The 18886-nt window shown below is 48.2% G+C and overlaps 1 protein-coding gene across 2 annotated transcripts in view; it reads right to left on the bottom strand.

Moving 5' to 3' along the window:
- NTNG2 (netrin G2) overlaps positions 1-18886 on the bottom strand; it is a 447915-nt gene that overhangs the window by 255969 nt on the left and 173060 nt on the right. For both annotated transcript variants that reach the window (XM_069237102.1, XM_069237103.1), the window contains exon 4: positions 2496-2668. In XM_069237102.1, the coding sequence (XP_069093203.1) occupies positions 2496-2668 (173 nt within the window). The remainder of the gene's footprint in view (positions 1-2495; positions 2669-18886) is intronic.

Raw genomic sequence — 18886 nt, 5'->3', positions numbered from 1 at the left:
TAGTAATCTCAGAGATCTAATGAAGAACAATAGTAATCTCACAGAGATCTAATGACTAATGATAGTAATCTCAGAGATCTAAAGAATAACAATATTAATCTCACAGAGATCTAATGAATAACAATAGTGATCTCAGACATTTAATGAATAACAATAGTAATCTCACACATCTAACAAATTACAATAGTAATCTCACAGAGATCTATTGAATATTGATAGTAATCTCAGACATCTAATGAATAACACTAGTCATCTCACAGAGATCTAATGAATAATGATAGTAAACTCAGAGATCTAATGAATAACAATAGTAATCTCACAGATATCTAATGAATAATGATAGTAATCTCAGAGATCTAATGAATAACAATAGTAATCTCACAGAGATCTAATGAATAATGATAGTAATCTCACAGATCTAATGAATAGCAATATTAATCTCACAGAGATCTAATGAATAACGATAGTAATCTCACAGAGGTCTAATTAATAGGGCACAGAGATCTAATGAATAACTATAGTAATCTCAGAGATCTAATGAATAACGATAGTAATCTCACTGTGATCTAATGAATAATGATAGTAATCTCACAGATATCTAGTGCATGACAACAGTAATCTTACAGCGGTCTGGTGAATAATGACAGTAATCTCATAGAGATCTAGTGAATAACGATAGTAATCTCACAGAGATCTAATTAATAACTAGTAATCACAGAGATCTAATGAATAGCGATAGTATTCTCAAAGAGATCTAATGAATAACGATAGTAATCTCACACATCCAATGGATAACAATAGTAATCTCACAGAGATCTAATGAATAACGATAGTAATCTCACACATCCAATGGATAACAATAGTAATCTCACAAAGATCTAATGAATAACTATAGTAATCTCACACATCCAATGGATAACAATAGTAATCTCACAAAGATCTAATGAATAACTATAGTAATCTCACACATCCAATGGATAACAATAGTAATCTCACAGAGATCTAATGAATAACAATAGTAATCTCACACTTTCAATGGATAACAATAGTAATCTCACAGAGATCTAATGAATAATGATAATAATCTCACAGAGATCTAGTGCATAACAACAGCAATCTCACAGTGGTCTGGTGAATAACAACAGCAATCGCACTGAGATCTGGTGAATAATGACAGTGATCTCACAGCGGTCTGGTGAATACCAACAGTAATCTCACAGAGATCTGGTGAATAATGACAGCAATCCCACACATATGGTCTGGTGAATAACGACAGTAATCTCACAGAGAACTAGTTAATAATGATAGTAATCTCAGAGATCAAATGAATAACGATAGTAATCTCACAGAGATCTAAAGAATAACAATAGTAATCTCAGAAATCTAATGAATAATGATAATAATCTCACAGAGATCCAATGAATAACAATAGCAATCTCACAGAGATCTAAAGAATAACAATAGTAATCTCAGAAATCTAATGAATAATGATAATAATCTCACAGAGATCCAATGAATAACAATAGTAATCTCACAGAGATCTAAAGAATAACGATAGTAATCTCAGAAATCTAATGAATAATGATAAAAATCTCACAGAGATCCAATGAATATCAATAGCAATCTCACAGAGATCTAACAAATAACGATAGTCATTTCACAGAGATGTAGTGCATAACAAGAGTAATCTCACAGATGTCTGGTTAATAATGACAGTAATCTCACAGAGATCTAATAACGATAGTAATCTCAGAGATCTAATGAATATTGATAGCAATCTCACAGAGATCCAATGAATAACCACAGTAACCTCACAGGGATCTAACGAGTAACGATAGTAATCTCACCGAGATCTAGTGCATAACGAGAGTAATCTCACAGATGTCTGGTCAATAATGACAGTAATCTTGCAGCAGTCGGTTAAACAACTACAGTAATCTCACAGAGTTCTGGTGAATAACTACAGTAATCTCCCAGGAGTGACTCCAGACAGGAAACTGTTGTTTCACAAACCAACAGAGCACATTGACCCACCCACATGGGTCATTGACCCACCCACAGAGGTGGTGGATAACCTTAAGTGCGCCTCAGAACGCCACCACAACTGTTGGGAGTTAGGGGTTTGTTACACGACACACAGATGAGCTATAAACTGTCCTTGTGAGCAGCAAGGCAAAGTTGTGGTCAGTTTACAGACAGGTCCCTTAAGATGTCAACATTCCTTTATCTGATGACACAAAGCTTGGGAGATGCCTGCTGTTCTCATAATTTACCAGTGCTTGTTTCATGCCCTCATGTCATGTGAGTACCTCCCACCACTACCTAGAGAGGCTGAGACCCAGAGGGGGTGCGATCGAGGTTCCTGCCCCAGGTAAACACCCAAGGTCAGTGGTGGGCATCACTCCTGGGCCCATGGAGGCCACCACCACACAAGTTGGCGTGGCCTCCTGGCGACGGTGGTTAAACACGGCTGGGAAAGGAAGTCTTGTACCTACATGCGTTGGGCGATCCATGGGGCGTGGGGGTGTAGGCTCCGGCCCGCCAGGATTTGGTGCGGAAGTTCTTCTTGCACTTGCCACAGTCCTGGCCTGTCGTGTTGTGCTCACACTCACACTGGAGGCTGCCGTCCCGGAAGGTGCAGGTGTTGGCGTGAAGATTGCACTTGCACCTGTTGGTAGACAACGGGGGGGAAAGAGAATGGGTGTCACCAGAGGATGGAAACACACACTGGACCATCAATTCCCATCACCTCCTCAGTCAACCCCATGCAGGTGATGAAAGATGGTGACCACCCAACCACCCAGGCTATCAACGGCTATCACAGTGAGTTGGTCAACAGGGAAATATCACTCTCTCCAGTACACTACTCTGTCTCACTCTATACGTCTCTCAATCTGACCTCGATCTCCACTCTCTGACTCATCCCAAGCCTCATTCTACTACTATGATCTCCAAAATAACCCTTTCTAGACTCTTCCCTATTGTATCATTCCTTGGATCGCCACAAACCTCAGTTTACTACAATGACTTCCTAAACAACCCTTCTAAATTCTTCTTGCATGTATCTCTCCTTTTACTCATCCCAAACCTCATTTTACTACTATGGTCTCCCTAATCCCTTTCTACAGACTCCTCCCTCCTCCTTTTCTCCTTTACTCGTCCCAAACCTCTTCTTACTAGTATTGTAGGAAGTTGGCTCTGTATATACTATCTCAAAGTAAGAATAGTGTGCACAGAGTCCAAGGGTTCCCCTTAGAGGTAAGATAGTGGCAAAATTAGATAATTCCAATGCTATATTTTGTGGTAGTGTGGTCGAGAAGTAGGCTTATCAGAGGGTAGTGTTAAGCATTTGTTGTACACACACAGGCAATAAATGAGGAACACACACTCAAAGACTTTACGCCAGGCCAATAGTTTTTATATAAAAAATATATTTTCTTAATTTATTTTTAGAACCACAAGTTCAAGATTTGAAGTAGATATATAAAATGCAAGGTACTCCACACAGGTAAGTTAGGAACTTTGAATTAGAGCAACAACATATACAGTTTTTGTTAAAATGACAATAAGCTATTTTAAAAGTAGACAGTGCAAAAATCAACAGTTCCTGGGGGAGGTAAGTAATGGTTAGTTTGTCAGGTAAGTAAGGCACTTACAAGTCTCAGTTCCTGGACATAGGTAGCCCACCGTTGGGGGTTGAAGGCAACCCCAAAGTTACCACACCAGCAGCTCAGGGCTGGTCAGGTGCAGAGGTCAAAGAGGTGCCCAAAACACATAGGCGCCTATGGAGAACAGGGGTGCTCCAGTTCCAGTCTGCCAGCAGGTAAGTACCCACGTCCTCGGGGGGCAGACCAGGGGGGTTTTGTAGAGCACTGGGGGAGACACAAACAGGCACACAAAACACACCCTCAGTGGCACAGGGGCAGCCAGGTGCAGTGTGCAAAGCAGGCTTCGGGTTTTGTATTGGATTCAATGGGGAGACCCGGGGTCACTCTAGCGGTGCAGGCAGGGCACAGGGGGGTTTCTCAGGCCAGCCACCACCTGGGCTAGGAAGAGGGTTGCCTGGGGGACACTCCTGCACTGAGGTTCGGTTTCTTCTGGTCCTGGGGGCTGCGGGTGCAGTGCTTGGTCTAGGCGTCGGGTCCCTTGTTACAGGCAGCCACGGTCAGGTGGAGCCTCTGGATTCTCTCTGCATGCGTCGCTGTAGGGGTCCAGGGGGGCCGTCTCGGGCTACTCACGGGGCCACAGTCGCCTGGGAGTCCTCCCTGTGGTGTTGGTTCTCTGGATCTCGAGCCGGGGGCGTCGGGTGCAGAGGGTGAAGTCTCATGCTTCCGGCGGGAAGAGTGAAGTCCTTAGAAGTTGCAGAAAAGTTGCAATATTGTTGCTGTTTGTTGAGCAGAGCCGCTGCTCACGGAGTTTCTTGGTCCTTAGGTTCAGGGCAGTCCTCTGAGGCTTCAGAAGTCGCTGGTCCCTGTTGGATGCATGGCTGTTGCAGTTTTTTGAGTCAGGAGACAGGCCGGTAGGGCTGGGGCCAAAGCAGTTGTCATCCTCCGTCGTCTCTGCAGGGCTTTCAGGTCAGTAGTCCTTCTTCTTAGTTCAGGTTGCAGGAATCTGATTTCCTGCGTTCTGGGGTGCCACTAAATACTAAATTTAGGGGTGTGTTTAGGTCTGGGAGGGCAGTAGCCAATGGCTACTGTCCTGGAGGGTGGCTATACCCTCTTTGTGCCTCCTCCCTGAGGGAAGGGGGGCACATCCCTAATCCTATTGGGGGAATCTTCCAAACTTAAGATGGAGGATTTCTAAATGCAGGGGTCCCCTCAGCTCAGGACACCTTATGTGCTGTCCTGACTGGTGGGTGACTCCTCCTTGTTTTTCTCATTATCTCCTCCGGCCTTGCCACCAAAAGGGGGGGCAGTGGCAGGAGGGGTGGGCATCTCCACTAGCTGGGATGCCCTGTGGTGCTGTAACAAAGGGGGTGAGCCTTTGAGGCTCACCGCCAGGTGTTACAGTTCCTGCAGGGAGAGGTGAGAAGCACCTCCACCCAGTACAGGCTTTGTTCCTGGCCACAGAGTGACAAAGGCACTCACCCCATGTGGCCAGAAACTCGTCTGGTTGTGGCAGGCTGGCAGAAACTGGTCAGCCTAACACTAGAAGCCGGATTGGTATTCAGGGGGCATCTCTAAGATGCCCTCTGGGTGCATTTTACAATAAATTCCACACTGGCATCAGTGTACATTTATTGTGCTGAGAAGTTTGATACCAAACTTCCCAGATTTCAGTGTAGCCATTATGGAACTGTGGATTTCGTGTCTGACAAACTCTCAGACCATATACTCTTATGGCTACCCTGCACTCACAATGTCTAAGGTTTTGCTTAGACACTGTAGGGGCATAGTGCTCATGCACCTATGCCCTCACTTGTGGTATAGTGCACCCTGCCTTAGGGCTGTAAGGCCTGCTAGAGGGGTGACTTATCTATACCTGTAGGCAGTGTGAGGTTGGCATGGCACTCTGAGGGGAGTGCCATGTCGACTTAGTCATTTTGTCCCCACCAGCACACACAAGCTGTGAGGAGGTGTGCATATGCTGAGTGAGTGGTCCCCAGGGTGGCATAAGACATGCTGCAGCCCTTAGAGACCTTCCCTGGCATCAGGGCCCTTGGTACCACGGGTACCATTTACAAGGGACTTATCTGAGTGCCAGGGCTGTGCCAAGCAAAGGTACAGTTTAGGGAAAGAATACTGTTGCTGGGGCCTGGTTAGCAGGGTCCCAGCACACTTTCAATCATAACTTGGCATCAGCAAAAGGTCAGGGGGTAACCATGCCAAGGAGGCATTTCCTTATAAGTATGATCTCCCAATTAACACTTTCTAGAATCTCCCCTCTTCTGTATCTCCATTATTCGATTCAAACCAACTAACAGACTCACACATCCAGCTCAAATTAACTCATATTTCCATAAACGAATCCACCACTAATCCTTTTGGGTTCCGGAGTAGAGTGCTACTTGCCAAAAAGTGCCTCAATGCCTCCTCAGGGGTAGTAAGCGCTACATAAATACAAGTACAATTTAAGAGGTCTCCCCAGTCCAGTGCCCTTAAAATGCCTGTTTGATTAAGGCAGAACGTGAGATGTAATTGATTATATCCAAGCCCTAATAGCATTTTAGAGTAAATGGCCTGTTCGAGGTCTGAGGCAGACCGGACAGCCCACCTCTGCATTATTAGCCCTAATAAACATATGGGGCAGAAGCAAAGGGTCAGAAACATTCGTGGGCAGAGCCAAGTTTCTGTCGTACATGTAAGGAAGGATTAGAAGCTCACTACAAGTGTTGAGAGCAATAGACGTTTAACATCTAGGGGCAGACGTAAAGCCCCAATAAGCTTGTGTGGGTAGGGCTAAAGCCCCAATGAGCATGTGTGGGCAGGGCTACAGCTTCAATAAGCATGTGTGGGTGGGGCTAAAGTCCCAGTGAGCATGTGTGGGCGGGGCTACAGCTTCAATAAGCATGTGTGGGTGGGGCTAAAGTCCCAGTGAGCATGTGTGACCGGGGCGACAGCCTCAATAAGCAAGTGTGGGCGGGGCTAAAGCCTCAATAAAGATGTGTGGGCGTGGCTAAAGTCCCAGTGAGCATGTGTGACCGGGGTACTCTGTACCACTCTACTCTATGCCACTGCACTTTACGCCTCTCTACACCACTGAGCTCTGCTCGTCTGCACGCCATACCACTCCAGTCTAGGCAACACCAATCTAATCCGCACAACTCCACTCTCTGCCACTCTGCAACGCTGCACTGTACGCCACTGCACTCTAAGCTAATACACTCTATGCTAATGCACTTTACTCTGTAACACTCAACTCTATGCCCCTGCACTCTACATCAATACACTGTACGTCACTCTGATCTACTCTGCACCTCTGCGCCACGGCACTCTACATCAATACACTGTACGTCACTCTAATCTACTCTGCACCTCTGCGCCACGGCACTCTACATCAATACACTGTACGTCACTCTGATCTACTCTGCACCTCTGCGCCACGGCACTCTACATCAATACACTGTACGTCACTCTGATCTACTCTGCACCTCTGCGCCACGGCACTCTACATCAATACACTGTACGTCACTCTGATCTACTCTGCACCTCTGCGCCACGGCACTCTACATCAATACACTGTACATCACTCTAATCTACTCTGCACCTCTGCGCCACGGCACTCTACATCAATACACTGTACGTCACTCTGATCTACTCTGCACCTCTGCGCCACGGCACTCTACATCAATACACTGTACGTCACTCTAATCTACTCTGCACCTCTGCGCCACGGCACTCTACATCAATACACTGTACGTCACTCTGATCTACTCTGCACCTCTGCGCCACGGCACTCTACATCAATACACTGTACATCACTCTCATCTACTCTGCACCTCTGCGCCACGGCACTCTACATCAATACACTGTACGTCACTCTGATCTACTCTGCACCTCTGCGCCACGGCACTCTACATCAATACACTGTACGTCACTCTCATCTACTCTGCACTCTCTGCCACGGCACTCTACATCAATACACTGTACGTCACTCTAATCTACTCTGCACCTCTGCGCCACGGCACTCTACATCAATACACTGTACGTCACTCTCATCTACTCTGCACCTCTGCGCCACGGCACTCTACATCAATACACTGTACGTCACTCTCATCTACTCTGCACCTCTGCGCCACGGCACTCTACATCAATACACTGTACGTCACTCTAATCTACTCTGCACTCTATGCCACGGCACTCTACATCAATACACTGTACGTCACTCTGATCTACTCTGCACCTCTGCGCCACGGCACTCTACATCAATACACTGTACGTCACTCTAATCTACTCTGCACCTCTGCGCCACGGCACTCTACATCAATACACTGTACGTCACTCTCATCTACTCTGCACCTCTGCGCCACGGCACTCTACATCAATACACTGTACGTCACTCTGATCTACTCTGCACCTGTGCGCCACGGCACTCTACATCAATACACTGTACGTCACCCTGATCTACTCTGAACCTCTGCGCCACGGCACTCTACATCAATACACTGTACATCACTCTCATCTACTCTGCACCTCTGCGCCACGGCACTCTACACTACTTTACTCTATGCCATCACACTCTATGCCACTCTATGCAACTCCACTTTACCCTGCACCTCTCCACTGTAAGCCAACTCACTCTACTGTGAAACAATCTACTTTATGCCACTGCACTCTGTGCCACTGCATTCTATGCCACTGCACTCTACCCTGCACCTCTCTACTCTATGCCACTGCACTCTACTCTGAAACAATCTATTCTACGCCACTGTACTCTATACCACTCTGACCACTGCACTCTAGTTCAATGCATTCTACACCACTGCAAGCTGACACTCTGCAACACTGCACTGGCCTCCACTATACTCCACACCACTCTGCCCTGTACTACTGCATTTTGCACCAATGTACTCTATTCCACTGCATTCTATGCCACTCTACTCTGCCCAGTGCCACTCTATGCAACTGCACTCTACACCAGTGCACTCTAAACAACTGCACTGTATGCCACTGCCCTTTACTCTGAACCACTGTACTCTATGCCACTGTTCTCTGTGCCTGAGAGTACCTCTCCATGTAGTGCATTGCTCGTGTTCACAAAGGTTAGAAGTGACGGCACTCAGTGCCTGAGAGTACCTCTCCATGTAATGCATTGCTCGTGTTCACAAACCCGTGACCTTCGGCACGTTGCCCACTAGGCTCCGCGTCGTCACTCTTCCTTTCAGGTTAGAAGTGCCGGCACTCAGTGCCTGAGAGTACCTCTCCGTGTAATGCATTGCTTGTGTTCACAAAGGTTAGAAGTGACGGCGCTCAGTGCCTGAGAGTACCTCTCCGTGTAATGCATTGCTCGTGTTCACAAAGGTTAGAAGTGACGGCGCTCAGTGCCTGAGAGTACCTCTCCATGTAATACATTGCTCCTGATCACAAAGGTTAGAAGTGCCGGCGCTCAGTGCCTGAGAGTACCTCTCCAGGTAATGCATTGCTCATGATCACAAAGGTTAGAAGTGCCGGCACTCAGTGCCTGAGAGCACATCTCCAGGTAATACATTGCTCGTGCTCACAAACCCGTGACCTTCGGCAGATTTCCCACTAGGCTCCGCTTCGTCACTCTTAATTTCAGGTTAGAAGTGCCGGCACTCAGTGCCTGAGAGTACCTCTCCATGTAATGCATTGCTCCTGATCACAAAGGTTAGAAGTGCCGGCGCTCAGTGCCTGAGAGTACCTCTCCGTGTAATGCATTGCTGTGTTCACAAAGGTTAGAAGTGCCGGCGCTCAGTGCCTGAGAGTACCTCTCCGTGTAATGCATTGCTCGTGTTCACAAAGGTTAGAAGTGCCGGCGCTCAGTGCCTGAGAGTACCTCTCCGTGTAATGCATTGCTCGTGTTCACAAAGGTTAGAAGTGCCGGCACTCAGTGCCTGAGAGCACCTCTCCATGTAATGCATTGCTCGGCACTCAGTGCCTGAGAGCACCTCTCCGTGTAATGCATTGCTCGTGTTCACAAAGGTTAGAAGTGCCGGCGCTCAGTGCCTGAGAGCACCTCTCCGTGTAATGCATTGCTCGTGTTCACAAAGGTTAGAAGTGCCGGCACTCAGTGCCTGAGAGCACCTCTCCATGTAATGCATTGCTCGTGTTCACAAAGGTTAGAAGTGCCGGCGCTCAGTGCCTGAGAGCACCTCTCCGTGTAATGCATTGCTCGTGTTCACAAACCCGTGACCTTCGGCACATTTCCCACTAGGCTCCGCGCCGCGGTACGTCTGCCCTGCACAGAGCTGCTTACCACAGCAACGCATCTGCCGCACGATAATCCGAGGGAGCTGTTTTATTTTGAAAACCCCATTAATCAGAAAAATGCAAAAACAGAAGAATATTTTTTTTTTAAAAAGGTGTGTGTGATGCTCAGCGCCAGGCTCTGCAGACAAACCCTGATAAATCGTGTCTTGCTGTGGAGAGGGGGCGCCCCTCGGCTGGTCTCCCCACATGCAGGCACTTTCTCCAGTGCCACAGGAGCGAAGAAACCACAGGACAGGGCATGTTCGCTGCTTCAACACACCTCATCCTCCCATAGCGCTTCGATTCCAACAACTAAACTTAAAGCACATTAACCGCTCACGGGCATCACTGGTTCATGCCAACCTTCACGATGAAAGGCTGTGCTAATAAACTCCCCCACCTGTTCACATAATTACCACACTGAGAAGGTGGAGCCTCTCCCCCCCCCCCCCCCCCGCAGATAGAGGTATTTGTTTGCCTGCTGCTTATAGCGCCAAAAGGCCTCACAAAGACAGAAGTCTACAGCTCCTTACAGTTCCCTCCGAAAAATGCCCTCAGTCCGTGGTAGGACATGTGTGGGAAACTGATGTTTCCACTGTTCCTGCAGTGGGGGACTTCTCCAAGCCTCTTCCCTTTCTCGGCGCGTGCTGTCCTCGCGCCCTAGCTCACCTTGTTGGACAAGCTGGGGTGAGTACATGACGCCCCACCAGCCCTTCTTACTAAGAACTGAAGGAAGCTTGCAGCGTTGCGCGCTACCGTTTAAGGAGAGGATTTTATTGTGTCTGGTCGCAGGCTGGAATCCACATCCTGCTCCAGTGGGGTGACCAGACCACCCGGAGGCAACGAGTGTCTTGGCACCCACCCACCCACCCATCCATCCATCCATCCATCCATCCATCCATCCATCCATCCATCCATCCATCTATCTATCTATCTATCTATCTATCTATCTATCTATCTATCTATCTATCTACGAAAAGAGGCCCTAAATGTTTTCAGTGACGTCCTCCAGTGACCACGATGCAACCAGCCAAAACATGGCCCTATGTCTCTGTCTGCGGTCCTTCCGGTTTTTTATTCTGAAAAGCGGGTCCCCCTGTGCTTCGGTCCGGGCTGATTCAGATGACATTAGGACCCTAGAAGGGGCTCTGTTGCTGACGGGAGCCAAGCCACTGGCGACCTCCCCCACTCTGATTAAATATGCCGAAGGGTTTCCAGGGCTCACGGGAGAGCACTCAGGGCCTCCCTGGGTGGGGGTAGTGACTGGTAAGGCAAGCTAGAGAGGGTGGTCTACGGAGCTCGAAATGGGTGGGATCTAAGGGGGACGGCGAGCCCACCCCATGGTACTCAGGGCCACAGTTCCAATACTTTTTTGTGCATTTAACCACTGGGGGTCCGAGTCTGTGGGCGATGGGAGGTTCCGCCAAGGGGCTTTGAAACGGGTCTCCCATCTTGGGGTTGGATGTGTTTGGGGTGCGTGCGCCTCACCTTGGGAATGAGACCATCTACGGGTCAGCACAGTGGGAGATGGGCTCAAAACATGGGGGCAGATTTATCAAAAGTGGCGCCCCCCCTTAGCGCCTACCTACGCCACAGTGTGTGCCCCGTATCTAAGATATGGCACACCATGGCGCTAGCTAGGGAACTAACATCAGAATTTTTGACGCAAGGTCGTAGCTTTTCATGATTAGCATACAAATGTTGAAGCTAATCTGAAAAGCCCATTGAGGTCCATTGGAAACAATGGCATGCCTCCTTTTAACGCCTTTTCTGAGTAGGCGCTAAAGGTGTAGAAAATAGATTTTTTTTGCACCAGTTTTTGGGGCCCCCCTAACTGGGGAACGCCCCCTTTACATACATTATGCCTGGCGCAGGCATAATGTAGCGCACAGGGTTACAAAGTGGTGCAATGCATGCATTTTGGCACTTTGTAAATTTGGTGCAGCAAGTTTGGCCTGGTTGGGCCACATTAGTGTAAACAAACAAAACAAAAAATGACACAAATGAGGGTCTAGGGGCTCCTAAGTCTTCCCCATGGTCTCTGCAGGAGAGAGCAGCACACAAGCCATAAACAATATTTATCATATGGAAGCTTGCTCCCCAGCAAAGCTCTGACCAAGACATGTGAACCTCTCCTTATACCCTGTACATAGGAGAAGGAAACACCAGCACAGAGGGGTCCAATGAACTGAGCCCTACCCTGGAGTTAGTCCTCTCCTGTGCCAAAGTCTAGGCCTCTTGATGCACAGTCAGTGCCCCTGGGGCAGGAGGTGACTCCCTGGGAGCCAAGACAAGCCCTGGCACTTGAAAGCCACTGCCTGGTCAGGAGCAGAGCAAAGACCCCACAGTGTCTGCTGGTGATGGGAGCCAGTCTGGGCCTCTGCTGAGTGAGAGAGGGCAGGCTGCAGGACGCTGGTGCAGAAGGGTGGGCAGGCTGGCAACATCAAGCTGAAAACAAGCATTAGCAATGCAATGGGTCTCGCGTTTGCTGGAGTTAGAGCTATTAGCGTTGTAAATTCAATAACTTCACTTTCATTTCCACTTAAATTGAAAATGAAAAGTAAAACAGTTGACATAAGTGAGCCGATTCATAGTGCCATGGCAACCATGAGCGGGAAGGAGAGACACAAAAGGAAAATGAAGTTCCCTCGCAGTCAAACGTATCGGCAAACATGCAATTATCCATGTAACAGGGTCGGTGTCCAAGGCGGTAACAAAACCGCCCCCAGGAGGGACAAACGTAAATTATTTACCAATGATAACAAAGGATGTTTGAAGGCAAGCCCATGAATGAGTGATAGTGATGGGTGTGCAGTGGGCGTGGTTAAAAGCACACAGAAAGATTCCAACACGTCAGAGTGCTTGCACGCTCGACCTAAAAAGGGGGTTGTGTGTGGTACTCCAAGAACAAAGTCAACAGAGAATAACTGAGGAGTTACCTACTCTCCGAATACTCCTCTGAGTAGAAACAGCAGTTCCTCAGTCTCTGAGGGCAGAGGAGGTAGAGGGAGGCAGGGTTGCATGCAGTGCTTAATTTGTAAATAAAAAGGTGCCAGTGCCCAAAGCCCTCCTCAAACACGCGGTTGCTGCAATTAAATGTGTGAGCACAGAATACTGAGGCAGCGTAATCCCGAAGCCATTTTAGGCCTCTTCAATCCATTTACAGCCACTCCCTGCCCCTTGAGCCCACTCTTGCAGCTTTCAACTTTCTCTCTTTGTGACGCTTTTTCGTTTTTCCCTTCATCCGTCTTTCCCATATGTGTCTTTTGCTTGCAGCAAATGCTTGAGGCAGAAGAATAAGCCCCAGCCCTAAAAAATAAGTGCCAGTGCTCAGCACCAGAAACAACAAGCACAAATTAAGCACTGGTTGCATGTCCTCCTGCTGGCTAGAAAAGTAGAGTGCTTCCTCCTGGTCGTCTCGGGTGAACACAGGGAGGTTGGAAAGAGATGCTGTCTCTGAAGGTCTGCACTGGATACAGGCAGAGGGAGCGCATGGTGCGGGGAGTGCGGTGGGACTGTGAGACTCCAGGTGTGCCAGCCCAAGGGGATGCAGGGGCAGTCATCATTCAGACTCAGAGGAGTGCAATCCTCAGACACCTTCCAGGCTCCTGGACCTGCAGCACCTGATCACCCTCCATGGGTACAGGGCACAGGATGTCCAAGAACAGAGAGAGCCTTTAGCTGCAGGGTCTAAACATCTCCTCTCTGTGGGGGAGGCGGGCACAGCTCCAGTGGGGTGTTTGGGTAAAAGGATGGAATATTCTGGGTAGCCAGGAAAGGTGTGAGTTCACTGAGCCCATGTGCGCACTTTGGGCGACGGGGAAGGGGTGCAGGCAGACGGGCTGAAAGGAAAACAAACCCAAAAGTCACCCATAGGAGCACATCCATACATATAACTGCCCTGTAAGGCCGGCCTTAGGGCTTTAGTGCTGGTGATGCCCGGTGCGACAATATTTTTTGGCATCCCTCCCTGACCTTCTCTTCAGATTCCTTCACTATTACCCAGCAAAAGTGCCCCTCATCTCTCCATAGCGCCTCTCTCACATACATTTCATTTGTTTTAAAGCGCTGGTAAAGGCTGGCTTTACTAATCCACTCAGCTCTCCACATAAAATACAGCTCTCTTCTTCGCACAATAGTGCAGGAGGACAGAGAAAGATGGAGGAGGGACAAGTAAGTGCCATCCTTGCCCCATATTAAATTACCCAGAATGGGGTGAGGTTCTGCACTAGGGGCACCATGGGGCATATTTACAAGAAAGTGGCGCAAAAGCTATGATATGCCACTGGTCTTGCACCCCCCTGTGCCCCACCTAACATCACCATGGTGGCGCTGTATTTACAATACAGTGCACCATGGCACATGTTAGCACAATAGTGTCAAAAGTTTTGACGCTATTGTGGCGCATTGGTCAACTAGTGCCCAAAATTACGGCGCTAGTCCAGCAATGCGTGGGGAGGCCCATTGGAAGCAATGGGAGCGTCACTTTAATCCCTGACTTGGGCAGGAATTAAAAATAATGAGAAAAATGGCACAGTGAAATCTCGTTACTTTCACTGTAAACTGTAAAAACTGTAAACTTTGCACTTGTATAGCGCACTACTCACTGTTAGGGTCTCAAGGCGCTCTACGCATACCGCTGTGGAACCCCTCCTGGCTTTTTCCCTGTGAGGAACCCACTCCTGGACAGCCCCAGGGTGAAGCCAGGCATCCAAGCGCTGTGAGGGCCATTGTGGAGATTAAGCAAGATATTGCCCAGAGTTACAGAGTGGGGCCCATTAATTAGATTAGGCACTGAGGCGAGAATTATCTGGTCCAAGGGAATTGAGCCCAAGACCCGCCGAGGTGGGAATTGAACCCTGGTCCCGGGCCAGATCTCTGCATCAGGGTCTGCCGCTCTGCACCATTATATGGGGCTCCTAATGGGGTAACTCCAGACATAATGTGGCACAAGGGGTTAAAAAGTGGTGCAATGCAAGCGTTGCACCGCTTTGTAAATCTGGTGCGGGGAAAAGGCCTCCTTGACACTGCCTTAGTGAAAAAAATGACTCTAGGTCAGCACAAGGAGGCGCTAGGGGCTTGTAAATATGCACCCATGTGTAGTCTTTAACTGGACACACAATGAAGCCCCGCCCCTTTTTCCACAACCAGGGCTAGGTAAAAACAGCTACTAGCTATTGGCTTAGGTCACTGCCTGGTGCCCTCCATCCCTGGTGTGGGGCAGACTAGGCTGGCTAGGACCCCCCATCACTCACTGTCACTGTCAAGAGTCACTGGGGACAGGACACTCAGCTGCCTAGTGCACACTCACTTCTGCGGGGCTACGCCAGCCTCCCTCTGTTACACCCTTTTATGTCTGTCTGTAGTTCTCAGGTTTTGCCTCTAGTTTGGGCCCTCAAGTGACAGTCTCTTTGTTTCTGTAGAGTATGTCTCTCTTTTAGATACACAGTCCACCTTTCTGCAGCGAGGGTCCCACCACCTGCGGTCAGTCGTAGGAGAGGCGACCAAATGTTGCTAGAATTCAGTGGAATGAATGCTCAGGAGAGTACAACAACTTTAAGTATGTGTGCACCTGGTTTCATAAATTCACTCAATTTAATTCTCTGTAGTTCTATCCATCCACAATTTTTGTAAGATAAGCCTGTAACCTCCCCCCTGTAAGGCCTGTAACCCCCCCCAGTTGTTATTGCTTTTGAACCTCTTGTTTTTGGAGCTCTGCCATGAGTAAGTCTCTCTTATGGAATCTCACCCACTGTAGACTTCTATTAAAAATGCCAGCTTTTTAAAACACGGCCAGCTGCTGTGTAGAACTGTGGAAAATGGCACCGAGCAGATGGTGTGCAACACGTTTTCATGCACGTGCACATGTGAAGAGTCTGATTCAGTGTTGCATCTGCATGCAGGTAGCACCATAGCAGCCGGGACCCAGATAAATTAGTGATGGACTTTTAAGGCCTTATCATTAGGGGTGGGCGGAACTCCATGGAATTCTGCAGAGTTACTGAAAAACTCAGCAAGATGCTGCTGAATTCTGGCAATGGGCGGAAAATATGCAGCCGGTGCTGAAAGTTTGGTGTTGGTAGGGCGAGCAGCACTGAAAATCAGTGCGAAGGCCACCATGCATTGCACACAGCCAAAATCTACTTGAGTGGCAGCAAATCTACTGGAACGACAGCCCTCTCGCTAACTGCGAACGGCAACTGCTTGCATTAGAAAATCACATTAGGAGACACCAAATCCCGCTCGATTCTCCAGCTCCCATATTATGGAGCCTTCTGGGAGAAAAACTCTGCCACGCAATGATTAGCAGAATTTGGCCATAACTCTGGGTTAAACAGTAATGCGGAGTGCCCAAAATCCCACCAATCTTCAAGCGGTACGGAATAATTCGCCCACCCCTACTTATCATACAATTGGCAATCCAAGATGAAATGTTCCCTCCCTTTTAATTAAGTTGGAGTGTAAAACATGTATCATTTGTGTTGATTGTTTCACTCTTGATAAAGTGTGCCGAAAATGTAACTTTTGATTGGCAAGAGGCAGGAAAGTAAGTTACCTTACATTTCAAGACAATTCCTGGGTCAAAAACTAATGAAGAAGTGTTGTTACTCCATATGAGTTTGTTTAAATGTTTAATATTTAGGTATGGTTCAATGAGCCAACCTAAATGGGATTCATTCTTACTGTATGGCTGGACAAGTTAACTACTTGTAGCATTCCGTTGGGAGACGAAAGGGGTAGGGGTGAAATCTCCATAACCCTATGAGCTACACCTCCCAGGCTAGAACCTGCAGGGTGTTTCCACATGGGACAAAGACAAGAGAGGCAGACATCTGGCTCTATTGACTGCATTGAGCTTCAGTGAAGTTTAGGGGGGAAGAAACCAGGTCTGGGTGGGCGAGGCTCGAAAGAGGTAGTCCCTCGTTTTCCTTCAAGACATCTCGGTTCATCTCATAAGACATGGTGGGGCTAGGCTAATCCCTACAAGTATCGAGTAGGGATGATGTGGCATGAGTTAATTGGTTAGGCAGTCCCAGATTCTGTAACTCCATCTCCACTTTTAAACCCCTGCACAGGTGAGAACAGCCGAGAAGCCTAAGGATAACAGGAGTAAGATTATGAACCCACCCAGGAGATGACCTCCTATCTGAGTTGTTATGGACCCCCTCTACACTTGTACTCCAGGGACGTTTGAGAGCCATGTGCCCAGAGCTATCCTAGCTCCCTACCTCCCCCTCAGGGCAATACAGTGTGGTCCTGCTGGTGGCCCTGAAGGGAGAGAGCTACCTGGGAATTCTGTGGACTGGCTGCTCTATAAGAGGGTACTATAGGCTTCTCCTGGGCAGCCAGTCACCCAGCAAGTGACTGAAAACCTGAGAGTTTAGGATGTGCAGGCAGGGAGAGTGGTCTACCTTGAGGACCTTGGATGCTGTGGCTAAGAAGACCCCAGGTCAGGAAACTATCAAGATGAGACAGAAGGGCAGGTCTAGGCTGCTACAGCCTCCCACTGCTAAAGAAAACGAAACAGCAATGGGCAAGTTGTATAAAGGCACCAATTCAAACATGTGGCCAATTTGGGGTCAGCAGGGACCACAAGATCACTCCTGGTGGCTGCAGCCTGCAATCTTGAACAAAATGCAACAAATTCCATGTGATTTGGGCCATCGGAGCCATAGATGTTGTAAGGCATGGGCAAAGTGGGCTCTGGCCCCGGGCCCCAGCTTTTCAAGGGCAACCTAAAAGAGCCAGCTCTGTTCAGCAGAGTCTCTTGCCCTGATGACCTTGAATAATTCTTAAAAAGATTCTTTTAAAAAACAATGTCTTTTAATTTATTTTTAATGTGGGTGACGTGTAAGAGTTTATTACAGGCATTTTGCAGAGAAATGTTGTATTTAAGTTTCATGCAACAACCATAAACAAGCGTTTCCTTTAGATCAAAACAGGACCTCACGTATTGAAAATGGGAGGGTGTCACAGAGATTATTTGCAGCAATATTAGCTGCTGCTGTGTTACAGAACTGAAAACACACGTCATTATCCCTGAATGTTAGATGTAGACTATGGATGAGTGGGCCTGTGTACTCAGTGACCTGGCCAAAGAGGGCTTGACGGCTTGAGGGCCATGCACAGTAGGGGTTGCCTGCATGGCCAGCCCTGTGGCCAGGCCCTAGGACCGACCCCGCTTTAACCACCCAATCAGCTAGGCGTAACAGTGGTTGGCTGTAAGGCAGACAACCCCCCTATAACCAAAGGGGCATCTCTGCAGGCAGGGAAACAGAGGAAACCTCTGCTTACAGCTGTCAAAGCTCCAGCCAAATCAGAGCAAACAGCCATGTGCCAGGGTTGGCACATGGGACATAGCAGGAGCCAGCCCTGGACGTTGGCGGCCCCCAGGGCAATTATTGGCTCCATGAGGGGGGGACCCCCTCCAACATTTCAATTAGCCCTGGGGAGGTGGTGGTCCTTGGGTTGGGCGTTGGAAACAGATCCACTATCCTATTTAAATTTAGACCCAGGGAGGTGGCTGTCCCTGGGGCTGTGGGGTGGGCAGGGTGGCCCCTGCAGTTAACTGGATATTAGCCCCGGGGAGGTGGCAGTCCCTGGGGCTGCTCCCCTGTATTTAATAAGACATTAGCCCCGGAGAGGCTTCTTTAAGGCATGAGTTATTTGAAATTACTATAACTTTTTAATTTTAGTGACTTTGTTAATTAAAAACAGTATGTTTAACTGACATTTTCACCTAACGAGAATGTCACTTTAACCTTGGTTTTTTTCAGTGAATATATATGTACTGTCATGTAAGCCCCAGACAGCTCAGGACTATACGCCTGAGAGGCCTGGGAGTTGGGAAACAGCAAGGATAAAACTGGAGACTAACCAGGGAAATATGGGTACACGTTGGTCTGTTAGTGCCTTCAGTGAGGTTGTCCAGTAAATGGAAGCACTGTAACGCTCCTGGGTGTGACCCAATATCCCATCTCAGCTGCCCCGCCCACCTCCCCCTCATTGTACAGTAT

This window comes from Pleurodeles waltl, chromosome 6 (genome assembly GCF_031143425.1).
Source record: "Pleurodeles waltl isolate 20211129_DDA chromosome 6, aPleWal1.hap1.20221129, whole genome shotgun sequence".
Lineage (NCBI taxonomy): Eukaryota > Metazoa > Chordata > Amphibia > Caudata > Salamandridae > Pleurodeles > Pleurodeles waltl.
This window is presented reverse-complemented; position numbering and strand designations above follow the sequence as displayed.